The sequence below is a fragment of the Lissotriton helveticus genome, chromosome 5_1, assembly GCF_964261635.1.
Source record: "Lissotriton helveticus chromosome 5_1, aLisHel1.1, whole genome shotgun sequence".
Taxonomy (NCBI): domain Eukaryota; kingdom Metazoa; phylum Chordata; class Amphibia; order Caudata; family Salamandridae; genus Lissotriton; species Lissotriton helveticus.
Genome location: NC_136065.1, coordinates 311,623,445 through 311,643,242, shown reverse-complemented (window position 1 = coordinate 311,643,242; position 19,798 = coordinate 311,623,445). Strand labels below are relative to the sequence as shown.

General features: G+C 45.6%; 1 protein-coding gene across 4 annotated transcripts in view; it reads right to left on the bottom strand.

The window, feature by feature from the left end:
* Positions 1-8,566: 8,566 nt before the first annotated feature.
* Positions 8,567-19,798, bottom strand: part of KLHL17 (kelch like family member 17) — a 245,265-nt gene continuing 234,033 nt past the window's right edge. For all 4 annotated transcript variants that reach the window (XM_078642346.1, XM_078642348.1, XM_078642347.1 and 1 more), the window contains one exon: positions 8,567-13,105. In XM_078642346.1, the coding sequence (XP_078498472.1) occupies positions 12,877-13,105 (229 nt within the window). In that variant the 3' untranslated portion in view covers positions 8,567-12,876. The remainder of the gene's footprint in view (positions 13,106-19,798) is intronic.

Here is a 19,798-nt window from a genome sequence, read left to right as displayed (position 1 = left end):
ACAATCATCTGATGTTATAGGAGGTACTGGTTTCAGGAATAACACAATTTTGGTCCTCGTGCACCAGAGTTTGTAGGTGGGGCTGCAGTTGGTTAGGCAGCACCTTACGAAAGAATGTTATAGTCTAGATTTAACATGGAAAGTGGCTTGGCACATGCTACATCCAATGAAGCGACAGATAGTTTATGTACAAAGAGTATTAAAGCTTCCCTGGAAGTATTGGGCAAGAATGAACATTTCAGTGTTTCCGCATGGATTTCTGCCAATCGTGGCACCAAAAGAGACATGGTGTCTGAAAGAATTCTACCGGCAAGACGTTTAACCCCACACTAGCCCCTTGAGCACTTTTCTAAATTTGGGCTTGGTTATCGATCCTCCCAATGCATCTCTGTCTTTGACAGTAACCTGCGGGAGCATTGCCCTATCCAAGAACAGTTCCAAAATATGAATCAGAAATCTAGGTAATAGGGTGCCCCTAGCCTCAGGTTGTATCAAACAATAAAGTTACCATCTGTTCGGGCCCTTTCAGGATGGGCAAACACCAGATACTCTCACCAATTAAAGATGCATAATCTTTCAAATGTGTTTGCACGTTTCTCGTGCTTTTCCTGTAATCTGGGTCATACATGAGGGTTACAACAAGCTCTTCCCCTTCAACTGTCATATATTGTCTTTTAGTTTGGATAAGTCACTGTTAAGTGGCTTACAGAGCCCCACAGATTGGCCAAGGCTAATCCCCGCACTAGAGCTTTAAAAGCATCCCACTGAACATTTATGTAAGGTGGTTAGTGTGGAAGTGTTCTCTGACCAAGTCTGTTAGGGAGTCTCTGAATATGGGTTCATTAAGATAGGATGTTGAAAGTCTCCAGGTGGGAATGGAAGATGTGCATCTACCCCACGAGTACTCAGTATTGGGTTGGGATTCAAGAGCATGTAATCCAGGTGTTCTATATGTATGACAAGTTTATTGACCTTGTGGGAGCATATCAGTATATCCAAGCAAACATGAAGGTCATAGACAGGAGAATAAAATGAGTACTCCCTCGGACGTACGTTTCGCAATCCCCAGGTGTCATACGGATCCCTATGACCCAACAATTCCTGAAAGTCATGTGCCAGCCTAACCACTGGAGTCAGCAAGAGGGGGACACCGACCGGTCTAGTGTGATGTCTGCCACACAATTATAATCGCCGTCCAAGAGTGGGTGGGTTGGAGTGCCTAGAGAGAGAATGGAAGCCAGCAACACAAAGAACTGTACCTGCTCCACATTTAGAATGAACAAATGGGGTTGGGCTCTTTAATAGCTGGAGGAAAGGCTAGGCCACAACGCTATGAGTACATAAAAGGTTGCCTTCCTGCTGTGTTGCTAAATTAATTCATAATATATAGTACACCACAATCTACTGTATAAACATGATAATCACGCACTCTCTTTTACTATTTACTCAACATTTTTTGTTAGAAACATCTAGCGATAGGTGCAAATACTACGACAGTGTTTATGATAACATAAAGAACTGCATAATCTTAACGACATAGGCACTTAAAATACTCGGACATATATACACTTATGTGTGAGAATTGTGTGAGAATTGTGACTATACATGCATTGTGATTAAAAAACGGTGCTTAATAAAACAGATACACACCTGTGTATCTAATAAATGGTGAAAACGCTATACAAGATTATTTTATAAGAAAAAAACAGTCTTTAAACACCAGTCCAAGTTTTTATAGCAGAAATGGATATTAGGGGAGTTCAAATCCTTAAGTCCCACACGCTATTAAGCAAACATGGTAAAAAACAAAGGCGGTGGTGGAAGCGGGTACCGTTTATGTGCCACATTTGGGGCGTAAATGCTGCCAAGCACCAGCCGTAGGTCATTAGATTTCCCTAGAAGACATAGTGAGACTCCTTGTCAACGCAACCCGTGTAACATCTAGAAGTAACCCAGATTTCACCCAGATGAATAGTATCCCATAGCTGACCTTGACTTACGTTTCAACTTGACTACTTCCCCATCCACCAGGTGAATCTCTTGGAGAAGAGCCAAATCAACACCCCTGCATCTCAGAAACGCCAGTATTTGGTAGCGTTTCCTAGCGAATCCATGCCCCTAACATTCCAGGTGAGAAAGGTATATTTGGTTATGCTTGTGGACATTGTTGGGGGTGTAATAATGCCTTCTCCTTGCTCCCCTCTCACTCAAAGAAACAGCACTCTCCTACATCAGTCAGCTTCTGAAACACAGGGCTCATGTACATGGCTTTGAACCACCCATACAATGTATAGCATGTGTAGGGTCAGAACTAGATTCGCACAATATAAACGTCCCCAACTCCCCGTTCCAAGGCCAGAAGGGCACTAGCAACCCATCTAAAAAGCTGTTCTATTAAAATTAAGAGAGGTCAAACCCCAAAGACAGCAGTGCGTGGGACGCAGTCGATGTGTCACCTGCAATCGCCAGCAATAGAACAATTTTATTGTCGTTTTATTTTTCACTGGCAGCCGGTGCGGCAGAGTGAAGGGTGGGGCCAGGCAATCCTCTTGATACTAGCGAGGGAATGGGAGGAGAAGTGGAGGGTACTTGTAAGTGCGCATGTCTGTTTGGACGGCTGTCTTAGGCCGGCCTGACTGACAGGCGCACTTAGAATTTCTCCACCCAGCTGTATTGTGCAGCTGGGTGGAGAAGTGGTACCAGCTCCCAGTCTCTTCATGAGCACCTAAAAAGGCCGCTCAGACTAATCCAGTCTTCCAGCATGAGAGCAGCGTCTGCATTGGTTGGGGAGTGTGGGAGCCTGTGCTGGCCCACGACTTCCAGAAGAGGATCACCGAGGCATCCAGCAGACGGAGCGGGAGAAGCAGGCAAGTGTGTGTGTTTTTTTAAAGTTATATGCATTTTATTTTGGCTGCAGCCGCTGCTGGCAGTCGCTCTCTCCCACTCAGGCTGAGCTTCTGCGGAGCGTGCAGTATCTAGTCTCCTTCAACATTGGTGCTTTGGAGCGGGGTCAACTCCAGTACCAACCATCAGTTACCACTTTATTTTTTAGGTCGAGCCTAACGTTGCAGCGCATGCGCTGCTCGCTCTGCCAAAGCATATTGTAGTAGGGTATGTTTTAGAAGTAGTGTTGAAGCCCAGCCCATATTTTTCATTGGCTGGCGTCATCATCCATGGTAAATGCTGGCTTCCGATTGAAATGAGGCTTCTTAGTCCCTCCTTGTTACCGCGCTGTTTCCTTTGGTGACAGGCCATCAGGAGTGGAGCTTTTACTTGTGACATTACACTGTCTCCTTCATCGGTCTGTAAGCACTTTTTTCTTTTCCTTAGGCGGCTGCTTCTGAGCATTTGGATTTCTTTTAAACACGCTCCCTGCACGTAAATCTGCTTAGACGCTTCCTCCTTTGTTCCCCCTCCCTCCCCCTCTCCGTCCTTGGCGTGCCTTTGTTTTGTTTTTTAACCCGAGCGTTGCGCTACACATTTTAAATACGCTCCATTCCAAACCTCCCCGCCCACCTGCACAAACGCCTGCAAGGCGGACACTGTCTTAATTTTAAAAATCTAGTGTCATATTCACATACTTAAATGGTGGCCACGTGTCTCATTGCGGGCGGCTCACCAAATTCGCAATTGCTCACTTGCCCGCTGCTGCTCTCGTTTTGACTATTTCTATGATCTGCTCCGAGCGGTACCCATTGTCCTTATTGTCTTTGGTCCCACCCCCTACTGTTGTCCTTGTAGTGCAGTGCACTTTTTGCATGGGTTTTCTTTGCTCAGCGTGTTCCGCTCTTCTCCCCGTGCAGTGTTGATAAAAAAACTGTGCTGCCACTTACTCGCACACGTTATTGTTCACCCCTCCCCCACATCCATACCCTTTGTGTTGCGTGCCCATGTTATTTTGCTTATTTATTTTCATTAAGTGTTCTCCCACACTCGCTCCCCTCTCCGTGCTCAGCAAAGAAAGCTGTGCAGCCACTTACTCGCACATGCCACTCTTCCACACCGAATAGCCTTGTGGTACTTGACCACGTTATTTTTTTATTTACTTTATGTAAAGTGGCGTTTTTCTGCTGTTAGTAGTACGGCACGGATGCTTCATTCTTCCTTTCATATTGCTCTTCACACAAATTTCCTGCTGTTTCACTTTATTAGTGTGGCGCCACTTCAGAGACGCCAAGCTACAGCTATAAGCAAGGTTTCGGAGTACACACCTCTTTAAGAATTTATGCAGGGCATGGTCTCCGTAGCTCGGGCGCAAACTATAAACCGCTTTGGACAGCACGATTTCCAAAAGGTGACTACTTCGGTATAGCAAATATAATGCCAATGTCCTTCATTATATCACCCTATGCAGCCTTCCTTCCTGCCCAGAGAGGAACACAACGCTACCCCTTTTGCCCTCACCAAACTAATAAGGACTTTTAATTGGATAGTACAGGCACTTCTCAGAGACAAGTAGGTACTTTGGTACAGAGTACCTGCACTTCTATTTTTCCATTTCAAGCACTGGTTTAGATTAATGACAAAAACAGCACACTGTCTGATCCGAACAAAACTTTTAAGTCAAAAATACACATTTTCATTTATGTAACATACACATCTGTAAACTTTAACACAAATAATTTACAAACGAACATATACGTTTAGTAATTGGTTTGCAGTTAGTGCATTCTGGATTAGCATGCGCTGCACTCGCCTGACATCTAGTGTTTAGTTCATAATATTGCAGCCTGCTGTGCACTAGAAGTCTCGTTTCTGTTTCAGATTGAAATATACTGTAATCATGTTCCCTGAAAGAAACCCACAACGTCCGTAATCTGACTTCACTTTAGTTTCTGTATATATTTTTCCGGATTGAAATGTGTGTTGGTGTATTGGGACAAGAGTCCTCTACGTGGTTTTATGAAGCTGTGCTGCCACTTCTGTGTTTTCAGGACAGGCCTGTGTGTTTTTCTAGCGAGGTCGTAAATTACGCAAGCCCCAAGGAGGTTCTGTCTTCAACTATTTTGTTAACATCAGATCTGACGGTGTGAGTTTGGATCTTACAGTCTCAACTCAGGACATAGTGGGCTGATGGTGGTGACCACGCATTTAGAGGCACAGGCATGTTTACCTGTGGTCCGTTGTAAGGCGCATGCAGTCCTCCATAGCAGGAGTCAATTGCCTGCATTTAGGTCTAGTATATGCATGAACATTGTGTGTGGGGTGCGAAGACGTATGTTTTGAATAAACTAATGTGTGCTGGAGTTCATTGGACTCCACAACTGTTTGTGAGATAGAGGTCTTGTGTGTGCTTCGTTGGCAGTACCATCTCAGCCTTCCAGCCTGCAAAACACTCTTCCGTTCCCCTCCTGAAACTGGTGTACCTGGTGGTCGGGGTAGCCCTTCTATTCCCCTTTATCTCGCCCAGGCCTTCCCTGCTAGATTAAAGGACCATCTCCCTTATTTTCTGTTTTGTGACCATCTCCAAAGTAAAGTCTTTCCAGTCAGGAGGCCAATACACATCACCACAAAAAGGCCTCACAGTGGTCTCTAGGGAGGACGCCTTCAAATGACCAGCAACAGTGGGGGGAAAACTTGCCCCAATATTGGAGGCTGCTTGGGACTTTCAACACTGCAGCCCCTCAGATTTTCCCTGGCAATCTGCCTTTGGAGGAAAATACATACTGGAGCCACAGCGAGTACCAGCTTCATCAATTGCACACTGTGCTAAGAAGATAGACAAACAACTGGGGCCGTATTACAATGAGTGCTCCGGGGGTGCAAAAGGCGTTTGCGCCCACTTTGCACGTCCCCGGGATACTTTGGTATTACAGAAGGGTGCGCAGGCGCCTGTGCATCCCCTTCAGTAATACCGATATCACTGGCGCACTTAAAGTCCCAGGGCTACATTCCCTCATTTATATAGGGGCGTGCCCTATGCAAATGAGAGCATTCCTTTGCCTCTGCGCCCGTACCACATTACAGACAGGGGCGCGGAGGCATAGAAGCTCTCAGGGGGCACCACCTAAACTGTCAGTGCGCCCCCTGGAAAAGACATAGGGGGTCCTATGGATGCCCCCAGACATCCCCTTGCAGGCAGGTGCAGTCACTGACAGCACCCGCCTGCAAGGGGATCTCTATTCACCTTTAACCCCTTTAGTGCTGCCGTCGGCCAACGGTCGTCGCAAGCACTACCTTGCCAGTGCTGCGCACGTCCGTTGGCCGACGCGGCCGCACCCGTTTCTTCAAACGTTCAGCACTGGCGCAGAACATTCGAAGCAACAAACGGGTTAAATGTGCAGGCGGGTTGCCGCCTGCACTGTGAAACATTTTTCACATGAATGCACTGCCCTGGTGGCAGCACAAGTTCGCGGCTGCTCTGGGGGCAGCTCATACATCATAAGAGGTTGCATTGTCATTGTTTGCGCCTGGGCACCTTTTAAAAGGTGCACCCGGCGCATACAATGACAATGCGTAATATGGCCGTAGATGTGGAACCAAAGTGTGGCTGCCACTCTCCCTTCAGCCTAGACTGAAGGTTGGGAAGCCTGCAGACTTGCTGTGCTCATTGATTGAAGGAAAGAAGACTTAGTTGCCTGTATGAAAACTGTCCTTCGCCTACTCGAAGGAGTGACCTGATGTGAGTGAAGTAGTCCTGGCTGACTGGAATCTTCACGGTGTGGACCCATCAAGGATCCAAGATTCCCCTTGTTTATCCATTGTCGTCACATTTCGAGAAGGGCGATCCTGCATTGTACCCAACCATTCTGGTGTCCACAGCGAAACCAGGACACAGTCGGTGTTCCACTCCCTGATCTATAATCTCATTCCATAGGACAGGGTGATAATCTCGAATCCAGAACAACTTTGAATCGCCATTCTAGCCTTTAAGGTTGAAGCCACGGCCACCTCTAACCCTAAAGAAACCAGTGGCCACTGCTGTGCTAGGGGACTACTAGCGGAGCACCGGGTCCATTCGGTGTACCCCCACCACTTTACAATTGTAACAGTGACTGATTGTTACTGAAATACAGTGCCCCACACTCAAAGGCTTCCTAAGGAAATATGGGGCCCAATGCACAAAAGTGTAGATTTGAATGGAAATCTACGCACTTGTGAGGAATTACACATTAATAAAACAGTTAAGCTAGGTATGCTTTCTGGATAGTCATGAGGTATAAGTGGGATTTGTGCATCAGATCGATAGTATGTTTGACTCTTTATCCCCAATAAAGGCGCATGTTGGGTTCTACAGCGTTATCTGGAACCCAGTTGACTCAACTTTGCCCTAAACTGGCCGCTGTAGATTGGACACCAATTCAGGCTCAAGAACCCCCCAGAATATCATTGGTCATAGGGCTCAAAGTTAACTTAAAACCTAGTGCCTACCAAGAAGAAGCTATAAACGCGACAGGGTTGTATGTAGGTCCCGGCTAGACCTTCCCGTTTCCTCTGCAGATGTTATTTTTAAGTGTACCATTTTAATGATCCAATATAATTTTTTTTTATAACATTATGTTCTGAATGGACCTTGAAGTTAATTAGTATTATCCAATGTGTCCTACTCTATTGGTTGCATCGAAATCCCTCCAGCTCCTGAATTAAGCGTTAACTGACCCCTAATCCCCCCCCCGAACTGATAAAGTTAACATGATGAACACAAGTAACCAGGTTATCCAATCGGAGTCCTTCTGTGGTGTTGTCTTGGGGATCTAGTGGTAATTAATACCTATTGGGTAATGCTTAGTAACCCTCGACTGCCCAGGACTGCAAAAAAACATGCTCCACAGCATGCTTCTAAACTGTCTGCATGTCCTGCAATTTTCTATTCCAGTGGTTATTAACCTTTTGCCGCCTGCGCCCCAGCGAATCCCCACATGAAGTTTAACAATTTCTACGATTTGAACCTCACACCAATGCACAAAAGTATAGAAACAATTATACATCAAATACACAAAATATGAGACACCGGATTTAATTCACAAATAGGCGAAAATCCACATTTAATGGAAACGTTCAAAATGTAGTTTCATTTCTAAAAGACAAGGCAATCCAACGAAGAAAGGCCTTTGCAGATTCAGGATGACATGAGTGCGACATGAGTGTGATTTGGTGCGCACAACCTTCCTGCGAGTCTATGGTGCTGTTGTGCAACCCCAGGAATTCCATTCCCAACATAATCATTGATGTGGTCGGATCAAAGTGTGATGTGGCATGTATGGCTATCTATGCAGAAACATTGCACCAATAGCCATACATTAACTGAAAACCAGAACACGAATTGTTTATACAAGTAAAAAAGTATGCACTGCTTCAAGCTAATGCACTTACCCCTCGTGTCAGAAGCACCTCAATATGCCCTTAACTAGCACACCATTCTGAAGACAGCAGACCAGTGTGCATTCACAATGATTAACAGAAGAATAAAAGGTGGTTGTCAATAATGTGTACCAATATTGGTTTCATAGGCTTATTTTATGTACTCCGTCCGGATGACTAATTGATTACTCCATTGGATCTCGATTGGCAGAGATCTGCAAACAGTAACCGGTTGTGAGGCACCAAAGAAACAGACGCACAGATGGACCTTGAACAAGAAGATCTTTATTTTTAACTACATTTTTAATGTGTTGGCCTTGTATTGCTTTTGTTTTTCCCATTGTAGTGCAAAAGTCAGAAAAAAACACAAATAAATTAGTTCAACATAAATTACTGGATAATAAATAAAAACAAACATTCACATTAAAGCAGCTTCCGTGCGAAATAAAACTCCTAACAAGAGGAGTAAAAAGGTATCTAACACAACAAAAACTGCAGTTTGCTACAATATATACCTGGGTACTGACTGAACTCCATCACAATAAATACCCGGGTATTAACAGGATAAAAGGCATGAGATGCTCCAAAACCTGAATGCTGCTTGCAGAAATACGAGTTTATTTACTCGACTACAGCAAAAACATGGGTCTTATCGAAATAAAAGGCATCAATACACCCCAAAAAATGGAATCTTCTATTAACTGAACTCCGCTACAATACATTTCTGGTTATCAAAAAAAATACAGAGAATAAGTAAAATACGATAGATACTTCTGCTTTCTGGCCAGGTTTGGAAATGCCCCTGTTGTCCACGTGCACACCAACCACAAGATTCTGCTGGATCCGAAGTGTACCTCGGTCGCGAGGGGACCCTGGTTCCTGAATAGGAGTCAGTCACGAGGGACCTCAGCTCCGAAGAGTGGATCAGGGGTCTGCTGTTTCGCAGGTGTGCCTTGTTTAAGAGTGCCTCGTGGAAGTGGTAGCCCCAGTTGTGGCACTCAGGAGGGCTCCTGGCTGCTGTGTGGGCGTTAGTCACCAGGGTACGGTGAGTGGTTCTGGCATATAGAGTTTCCCAGGTGTGTCTCATCAGGAGTGTCTCCTGGAGTGGTGTCCACAGGTCACCAGACTCATATTCATGCTTCAGAGAGCCCTCAGCTACCTCCTCGGGAGAATCTCCGATTACTGAGCGCACCATGGTCAAAACCACTCTTGGCTCTAGAGTGCCTTTCAGGGGGTTTCATAACCCCCTCAGTGCGATTCTGACAAAGCCAGCACCTGTTGAAACTCAGGAAGGAAGACACTAAGCACAGATATGATTTCATTCACCTACAAAAATGGGGGCCCTGCCCACCAGCAATCCTACCATGAGGGCAGGCCTACAGACCACACAAATGCCCCCAGATTACGAGCGATGTGCTCTCAACGTGCTTAGGCTAAGGACCGTGCTCCATCTTCGTGGATTTTCCATCCCTGGGCTCTCTGCTGGATCTCACACAATCATTGTGCAAGGGCTGCCAAAAGGCTGCTGGGCCGAGGCCCATCGCTCAGAAAGAAACGATGAACACAACCGGTCGCTAACAATCTAAAAAGGCTAATAGTTAAGCACCAAGAAAAAAGTTCGTTCAAATTGCTTTATATCTCGCTCTTTAGAATGTTTCCCGTATGGAAGAAAAAAATTCAGCATGGCTGCTTCTGTACAAGCTACAATGAAGATAAATCAAGAGCACCAGGTGTACGAAAAGAGCCATTTCGAGGTAGCCATCACCCATCCTAAGGAAGCATGCTGTGTGATCTTTAGCACGCCACACTGGGCCACTTCACCCCACTGACATATAGCGGATAGCAGTGGCGCAGCAATATAGACTACTGCATTTGTGGAGAAATGCACAAAGATGACCCTTTTAAGGGAACTGCACAGTGTGCCAAGGAATTCTCCCCAGGAATGGCTGCATTCACATCCCATTTCAGTAGTGCAATACACTGCAAAACAATTCAATTTAAGTTTTGATTCCAGATTCTCTGGAAAAACAAATAATTGTGTCCATGCCAATAGAAGTACATATAAATAAATGAAAAAAAATATTTTTGTGACAAAAAAAATGTAGTTTCTTACAGTTTTTATTTTTTTTCCGCACTTTATGGAGGATTGTGTAAAACTCTCTCTTAGAATAAGAGTTTGGTATGCCCCCACAGGCAGAGTGCAAGATGCAACATTCTCATTGGCTGTCCTTGCGAACCATACATTACCACCCAATATAAATTGACACCCCCTGCGTGGCCTACGAGTACGCACAGCTGGGTGCAGCCGTGCAGTGGTGCATGACCTAGCATGCAAAAGATTATCAAGTCACCTCTAGAATCCAACACCTGTTTACTAAACTCTCTGAAATCCCATTAAAAAAAAGACAAAACAGGTTGGCAATTTTAACACAAACTGTCCTGAAAATAGTTTTTAAACACATTGGTCAGTTCTGTAAAAAACAAATACAACTTTCCTTCATTCAACAATAGATTTTCTTGGGATAACCAACTGATAAATAAATAAATAAATAAAGCGGATAGTTTGAAAGGGTCAAAAATTAGCAAGAACATTGGAAATGGTGAATAAAACAAGATGCCATTTGCAGTTTAGTGATGTGTATGACTCGAGCTTAGAAGGCAAAACTATTTTAAAGCAGTTACTGTGGCCCTAATTACGATCTGACCGGCATTGTGTCGGAATGGAAACCAACCAACAAGCAGTCGGCGGTTCCATCCAACTAATTTGGATGCAACCGCCCATTAGGCGATCATAAACATCCATTTCTCTAATGCGGCTTGTGCAGCGGGTGGAAAAGGGCAGCTGCAAAACACACATTAGGAAATGTTAGCAAACATCCATGCACTGTGTGGCAGGCACCACATGCTGCCTGCCACAAGGTGCATGGATTTTTGGGGGAGCACCATAGGTGCCCCATAGGCCTGTTAGCGGGCCATCAAAGTCCGTTTCTGTCTGCCTTTCTATGGCGGTCAGACCGCTATAGAAAGGCAGACCGAAAGGGACATCATAATCCCTATGGCTGTGCCGATGGGCACCTTAAGCCCGTTAGAATTGCAGCAGTCGGCCCTCTGCATGCTGCCTCCGACCGCCGCATCATAATGCAGCGGACAGAATGCAGGGACCAGCCTAGTCTCTCCAAATCAGTCTGACAGTTTGTCGGAAGAACCAAGCTGGCAGGAAAGACCTAGTACTGTGATAGTCAGGCATGGGCCCTGTATTGACAGCATAGAAAAAACATGGTCTCTGGACCGAAGGAAGAAGGGTCAGATCACAATCTGTCTGACCATTGGGATAAGGCAGGGAGTAGCCTTCCAGTTGTGAGGGATGGATGAGCCTCAATTAGCCTATATTGAGGCACCGGTTTTCAGGTGTCATCCTTTTCGACAATGGATACTCCCTCAAATTAGCACTTCACATCATCGATCTCTGAGACCATTACAATTAAAATAGCTTATGGCAATACACCTTGATAACTTCATGATCATATAGCTGCTCATTCTAAAATTACAAGAAGGTCCTCAAAATCCTTGGCCTCAATAGAGAGACAACAGGGATCTAATGTCCAACAACATATATATTTTCTTTTCTCTGAGCCCTGTAACTTGTCAAGTTTTTATTTACAGGACATATTATTTCATAAACTAATGAGTTAAGGCATCTTTTTGACGGAGCAAGCACTCATCAGTTGTACTAGGAGATAGACATTAGAGGGCGGGAGACTGTCCCTGAAGAAAAAACGAACCCCAGAGATGCAGACACAGTAGGAAAAGTATTCCAGTATTTCTGAAGGGTGGACGGTGTGGGGAATTGAAGTGTGACCTCCCTCTCTGCTGCATCCAGAACCTTTTAAAAGGGAAGGGTACTTAAGAAATCCACTGACAGGTCTCAAAGTGAGTGAACCATCACTATTACCAGAACAAAGTTTGGATAGGACCATTAATATTGCCTACTTTGCTAAACAACAATTTAACACATTTTCTAAACCGAGTCATATACTCACACTAGCAAACTCCTACTCAAGATATCACCAGTGATGAAAACTTGACTACGAGACTAAGAGAATGAAATATGTTCAAAAAGTGGGAAGCGGTTGAGGCTTAAGTCAGTGATATTCCACAAACTGAATTTCACACTTTTAGTCACCGTTTTTCTCTTGCAATCAGTCCAAGTTTAGTGCGCAAAAAACAAACTCACAAACAAGTAATAAATGTCACTTCTCAGTAAAGGCCTCCGGAGTGACTGTAAAATTCAAAATAAATTAACCAAAAAAGGAATCTGCTGGAGACTAGGATGCAAGAAATAGTGGCGCAATGTCACAGTCAGATGATGACTTGCACCAAAGCTGTCCACCCCAGGGTGGGGATGAGGGACACACACCCTGGTGCATAAGACCGTGCTTTCATATTTTCTCTCTGCGATGGTGTATTCTCCTAAAGGTTCTGGAGCATTGGTGACTGCACAGATCAGAAGCCGAGGGCATTCCTCTCCGCCACACACTGTAGTCCCCGCACAGTGAGGTAGGACCTAAGTCTTTGTCAAAGACTAGTGGAGGAAACAGACAATGTGGGTGAGGAGGGAGGGGGGAAGTTCAAGAGTTCCAATACAGCCACGCCCACACTGCTCCGCCGTGTGAACATGCAAGAAGCCGCCACCCATTTGTTGGTGCGAGGGTTGTACTTCTCGATGGAGTTGAGACTGGAGCTTCCATCATTGCCGCCTACAGCATACAGCCAGCCGTCCATAGCCACCAGGTCGTGGGTGCTCCTGAAGGTTGCCAAAATTGAAGTGAGAAGTTAGAAATGACCAGCAAATAAGCTATCAACCTTATAAACACATGTGTTATAGAACTCAACAGCCCTGACCCTCCCAGGTACGCTACAAAAAGAGTCAAAGAACACACTGATATCATGGCTGGCAGTCACAGGTACACAGACAAACAGGTACAGGTAATCCCGGGTCCATCTAACTTGCCCCTTTTAGTCATGTCAGAGATTAAGGGAATGGCTACGCACTGCCAGCCAGTCCATCACAGGCACACTAAAGACCACAGCTATTTTCCAGGCATAGCAACAGGGAATCCAGGGCACAATCGGTTAATCCATCCCAGACGTGGCACACAAAGAACTAAAGTATTTGTAACAGCCACATTCCTGTCATGAGAAAAGTAGATGAAGCAATGAAAGCTTGACTTACACACAGACTGCAGCATCGTAGGCTTCTCTTAAACTCATAGAAGAACAAGGTACTTACCTTCAGTAATGCTCTCTCTGGTGGATCCACCATCTAACACCAGATTCCTCACAACATAATATCCCTCAGTTGCTTGACTGGATCCAGAGAATTTTTTTGTAGCAGTTCTCCTGAGAACTGTTAGGTGGTGTGGGGTGACTCCAGGCTGATTCCGTAACCTGAGCAAGTAACCGATCAGAGCCACATTTAAGTGCCATCCCTGCATATGGACATCGGGTTCTTGACATTTCCATTTCTGTTCCCTCGGATGTGAAGCATGAACAAAAGATGGTAACCATGTGCTGATCACTAATGTGGAACCTCTTAAAATATTAAAAAGATAACACTCCACAGAACCAGGAGGTGGGGTGGTAGTGAGGAATCGGTCCTTCGAGCATCTACCAAAAGAAAAATTTACTTGCCTGCAGAAACAATCGTTCTGGTGGAAATTCTATCCTGCAATTTCTAACCTGTAGAACAATCCCTGGCATCGGACTGGATCCAGAAACGTCCGTCAGAGGGAGCTTGGTTTGTATCGACGCTGGAAGTGGCATTAGAGGATGCCACCAAAGCCATATAAAGCCCACCGTGGCACAACAATTTCCATTTCCATCTAGCTTGTCCCAGCCTTTGAAGCAAGCAGGTGGACTTACATCAATAGAGTAGTGCAGAGCCAACATATATACATCTGGTATATTATTAACTTTCCCTATAAGTATCCATCATACTGGGTTGGTGGTCAATCTGCAAGTACAGAGAGTATACTTCAAAAAGATAGTTACCGCATGTAACAAATTTTCTTTTGATGGATACTTCTATCTGCAGATTCCTCATTTGTAGAATAGATTCTATAGCAATAACCACATAGGTGTGGGGTTGAGGGATGGTTGCACCAGGACATCCTGCAAAATCGATCTGGCAAAATGATCATTTCTACGTATCTCAGAATCCCTCGTACTGTAGCCACTGCCTGTGGAGGCACCACTGCAGGGCCTTGATGTCCCAACATGTATGCGTGACTAGGAAAATGCAGGATCATAGCAGACCTAGGAATCTCAGGACCCTTAGAACTAGAACTCACCCACCTTGTAGAAAGAGAGAATCAATTTTTTGGATGTCGGCGATTCTCAGAGGTGGAGAAAAAGTGCAGGTAAGGGTGGTGTCCAGTACCGGCCCTATGAACTGGAGTCATTGAAAGGGCCTCAGGTGAGATTTGGGCTTACTGGTTAAAAAAATAGCCCAGGTCAAATAGCAGAGATGCTATTGACTGCTGCAAATGGCACAAGACGACCTCCAGCAAAACCCAGCTTTGACCAGCCACTTGTTCAGGTATGGAGAAATTGGAATGCCCAACCTTCTGAGATGAGCCGGAACCACTGCCATCACCTTGGTGAAGATTTGAGGTGCAGATGGTAAGCCAAACAAAGGGATGTAACTGTAAACTGGTAACGCACAGAACCTACCACAAAGTGCAAATACCTCTGATGCAACACCAGAATGGGGATATGGAGATACGTGCTATGCAGGTCGAGTGACATCATCCAGTCCTCAACCTCTAACACCAGCAAAACCTGGGCTAGGGTCAGCATCTTGATCTTCTTCTTTCTGAGGAAGAAGTTCAACTCCCCCGAGGTCAACAATCGAACACAGACCATCATCCTTGTTGGCACAAGCAAACAACATTACTAGCCGTCTGTCCTTTTTCCTGCACTGGCACGAACACCACCTTTCTGCAGGCATATTGCCACTTTTTGAAGCAGGTTACAAGGTAGTCTGAGTTGGGAAGGGAAGATAGGGGTGCATCGTGAAGGAGAGGAGTTGGCATGACGGCTAGGGCAGTCGACCTCGAATCTGGGGAACTGGGTTCGAATCTCAGCAATGACGCTAAACATCCTGTGATTCTGGACAAATCACTTAATCTCCCAGTGCCTAAGAAAAAAAAAATGAATGTGTCCTCATGTAACTCAACTGATGTAACGCAACTGGTGCTATGTAAAGCACTCTGATACCCGATACCTTTGGGTCAAGTTAAAAAAAAAAAAAGACCCACTTGCCTGCAGTAATGCCCTTCCACGCCGAAAGAAAGGGGAATACTCACCCTCCCAAAGGCTCCAAATGAAGTTTGAGAATATATCTAAGACTGCTTTCCGGTGTGGACTGGGGGAGCAGGAGGAGGACAAGGCTTGCTGGATGGAAACACAGGCCTATGTCTGCCTCTACCTCTGTATTATCAGACCAGCAGGCTCTGGGGCTGCAGCGTCTGTGTCCGATTAGGTTTCCTCTGCCAAAAGTAGAAACTTCCAGTAAATCCACAAAAGCGGTTACAAATGTCTGTAATGTCTTTGGTGTTGCAGGTGTTGAAGACTCAAACAGCAAGAAGTTGCCTTGCTGGTTTTAAATCATCCAGGTCAGTATCAGCTTTGTCACCATAAAGACTAACTTCATCAAGGGTAGGTCCAACAATTTGGATTGAACATCTGCTGAAAATCCAGAGGTTCTGAGCTAGCCATGGTGTCTGAGAATGAAGTGCTCATCGCTCATGATACTGAGTCCGCTGTATCCAATCTGCATTTTACAATGTGCCTAGACGTTTTCTGATCATTATGCAGAGCATCTTGAAACTTGCTTGCATGTCCTCAGGAACATGAGGTCCCATCATTTGAGCCATGTCCCACAGGGCATGGGCTAAGAAGCAATTCACGTTTTGCATTTTCGAGGCAGTGCTACCAGACAAAAAACACCATCCTTCTAGTTTTTTAGATTTAGAGGGGACTAAGACTAAGAGAATGTGCCTGGTGTCTGTCCCAAGGAACAGGGTGCCTGAATTACCAGGCTCTCTAGAGAGGGGTGAGCAGAAAGAAATTAAGAGTCATGAATAGCAGGACAATAGCATCTGCCACCAGTCTGTTTACTGCAGGAGCAGAGGATGGTTTCTTCCGTGCTGCTAGAACATGTTCCACCAGACCCTCATTACAGAGCAGCTAGGACTCTGATGAGGGGTTCAATGTCAGTAGGACCGCTGTTAGGACATTCACTTTTATGTCCACTGAGGCCAACTGTAGGTCCAAAATCTTACAAAAACAGGAGGGAACCCCTAAAGTGTTTAGCGTATCTCTCCATACCAGCCCTATGGGACTCTCATCCACTGGAATTCCAAGTGGCATGCTTCATCATAGAGTCCTCGTCCAGATACCTAGTGTATCTGGACAGACTCAACCTTGGTAGCCAAGGGAGCGCTTTGGTTATTGGGTGGGATCCTAGATTTAGAATAGTCCAGGGTATCCTGAGGGTTAATTTTATTTTCAAAGGCACCCTGACGGAGTTAAAAACAGGTGGTGATGCACTAAGGAAATTAGTATCCTCTGTACCCAAAGGTCCAAAACCTCAGTCACTTTCTTGATCATGGAATGTAAGGACAAAATCTTTGGGGTAGAGGGGCCAGCACAGCATTCCTTGACCACTACTGGTGAAGTGTCCAGGGCACTGGAAGAGGACAGTCTATACATCCCCCATCATCATTCTGCAGCTAAAGGTCTAGGGTGTCAAAATCTGTACCAAAGAGATCACAAATACTTCACCTATAATCCTCCTCTTCAAGAAGCTGTTGCGTTTCCTGTCTGGGTCTCTTTTGAGGAATGTCAACAGTCAAAAGTAGGGGTGCCAAGGTGCCCATGTGTGGCTCCGGCAGAAGCGTTGGACTCAGTAGCGGTGCAGGTGCCGATGGACGGTCCATGTAGATTTACACTGGCATGTAGGATGACTGGCGCTTCAGGTCCTGTGTGGTATGGCACCATCAGCATAAACTCAGGAAGGCCATGGGGTGGTACTTGTCAAGAAGGTGTGCCTGTAGGCTGCAAGGCCGTGGTTAAAATGCCGAACATGGCATTAACAAGTGCTGCTGCGTCCGTACCCAGCACAGGGAAATCTGGAAATGAGGGTACCAGTGCCAAAAGATCCAGTAGGAATGACAGTGGTGCCGGTGGAGTCGGGAAAGAATGTATAGGCAGCAGTTTAGTTGGCTTACAGGCGGGGTCCGGATTCGGGCATAGGCATAGAGCCGCCCAGTGGGATCACATGGCTCCACCATTACCATCTCTGGCTCTGAGGATAAAGATACTGTGGGAGTTCAGGGTCATTTGGGAGACATACTTCTTCCCAGTAGTTTTTTGCGCTTCCTCCTGTTGGCACCTGAGGAATGGGAGGAAGGAGACCTGGAACAGGTCTAGATTGTCGATGACTCCTCTTGTCCTCATGGGTCTGTCTGAGCCTCTCTGTTTGATTGCCTTCAAATGCACACTAAGGCACGATTCACAGGATCATGAATCATGGTCTGACCCAAGGCATCATAGAAATGTGGAGTGTGGGACTGTGATGGAAATCTGTCCCTCTCAGTCCCTCCAAGGCATAAAGCCTGCACTCTATAATTTCTGTGAGAAAAAACTCCCAAGGAAAGCGAGCTCTGGATCGCTGTCGAAGGCATGGAAAAAAAGAACTGATGTTGTTGCCCTTGGGTGAGCTATACAGCTTTGATCATCTGGCACCACCTTTAGCGCAGATATGAAATCATTGCCTCCTAACGGCAGCATGGGAGCTTTTAAGTTTCCGGATCCAGTCTGATGCCTGCGATTATTCTACAGGTGAGGAATCTGCAGGCAGAAGTATCCATCATAAAGAATGTTACCAAAGCTAAGTAGCTTGTGCTGAAGGATATGGCTAACCATAAATACCTCCTCTTAGAATAGATACCAAAGAAGTGACTCCCCAAGTTGGAGAGCCTGTGCAGTAGGCTTAGCACACTTGGTTCTGCAGGACTTTTTGGTCTAAGTGTCCTTCCCACCAGACCCAACTATCAAAGCAGTAGTTCTTCGTGAACATATGCACCAACACCCACGTTGAAGCCTGGTAAATATCAATGACGGGCACCTCCACACTAACGCAGTGATAGCTGTCTTGGTCCTGGTGGAATGGGCTCTCAGACCTCCAGAAGCTGCTTTTTGGCCAATGCGAAGCAAATCTTAATGCAGGGGCCTATCCACCTCAATAAGGTCCTTTTCTGCACAGCCTTCCTTTTCTTTGCACTGGAGAACCCCACAAAAAGTTGACCTACTTGGTGGTCCTTGTTAAAAACTACGTGAAAGCTTAAAGCTCTATTGGGGTCCAACAAATGAAGGCTCTCCTCCTCTTTCAAGAGGTGAGGGGAAGCAAAGAATGCTGGTAGAATGATGGACTGACCCACATGAAAAGGTTCATGAGTATTCTTAAAAAGGCCACCCAAGTCCTCAGCACCAATCTGTATGGAAAACATGGTGTTGGGCAGTTGCACTGACAATGCAGACAGCTCACTCAGATGATGAGCTGAGTTAATTACAATAAGAAAACAGTCTTCAAGGTCAGGAGATGCATTGGGCAGTTATTCCAAGCTCAAAAGGCTTATACATGAGGAATTGCAAGACCAACTTTAGGTTCCACTGTAGCATCACAAACGGTTTGGGAGGGAACATATATGTCAAACCATTAATAAATCTCATCACAAAAGATACTTTGAACAAGGAGGGTTGGTCTGGCAAATGAAAAAGGTCCGAAAGTGCCAACAAACATCCTGCAAGGCCTTGGTGAGACAACAAACAAAAAGATGTATGACATCTTCACTTTTAAAGGTGTCAGTGTCAAGGGCACCATACCGGGTTGCAAACTTTCTCCAGCATCCAACTTAGATTTGGTGAAAGGGCACCTGTCAGAGAAGATAACATCTGCCACCTCAGGCAGGAGGGATAGCAGTGTGAAGGCACAGGAGAGTCCTCTTTCCATTCCAGTCAGAATGCATCTCTTAGGAGTGCTCTTGCAGATACTCGTTCACGCAAAGCATTTGACACTCTGTGCTTTCAATGGTAGCCATAAGATCTGTCCAGGCTTCCCTTCACTGGTGGAAGATGCCCTGCCCCATCTCGGGATGTAGTTGCCAATTGTCATCTGCCAGAAGATGGCTGCTCAGTTCTTCCACTCTGGTATCCTTGGACCCTGCCAGGTGGATGGTGACCAGAAAGATATCACTCTAAGCATCTCTAAAGGTTCAAAGCCTCCTGACACAGGATGCCATTCCAACCTACTTGTTGCAATACCACATGGTTGTGGTCTGTGAGAACCTGTGCCAGCCTCCCCGTGATGGACGGCAGGATGGTCATCAGACACAGACGAATGGCTTATAGCACCAGTAGGTTGAAGTGGACT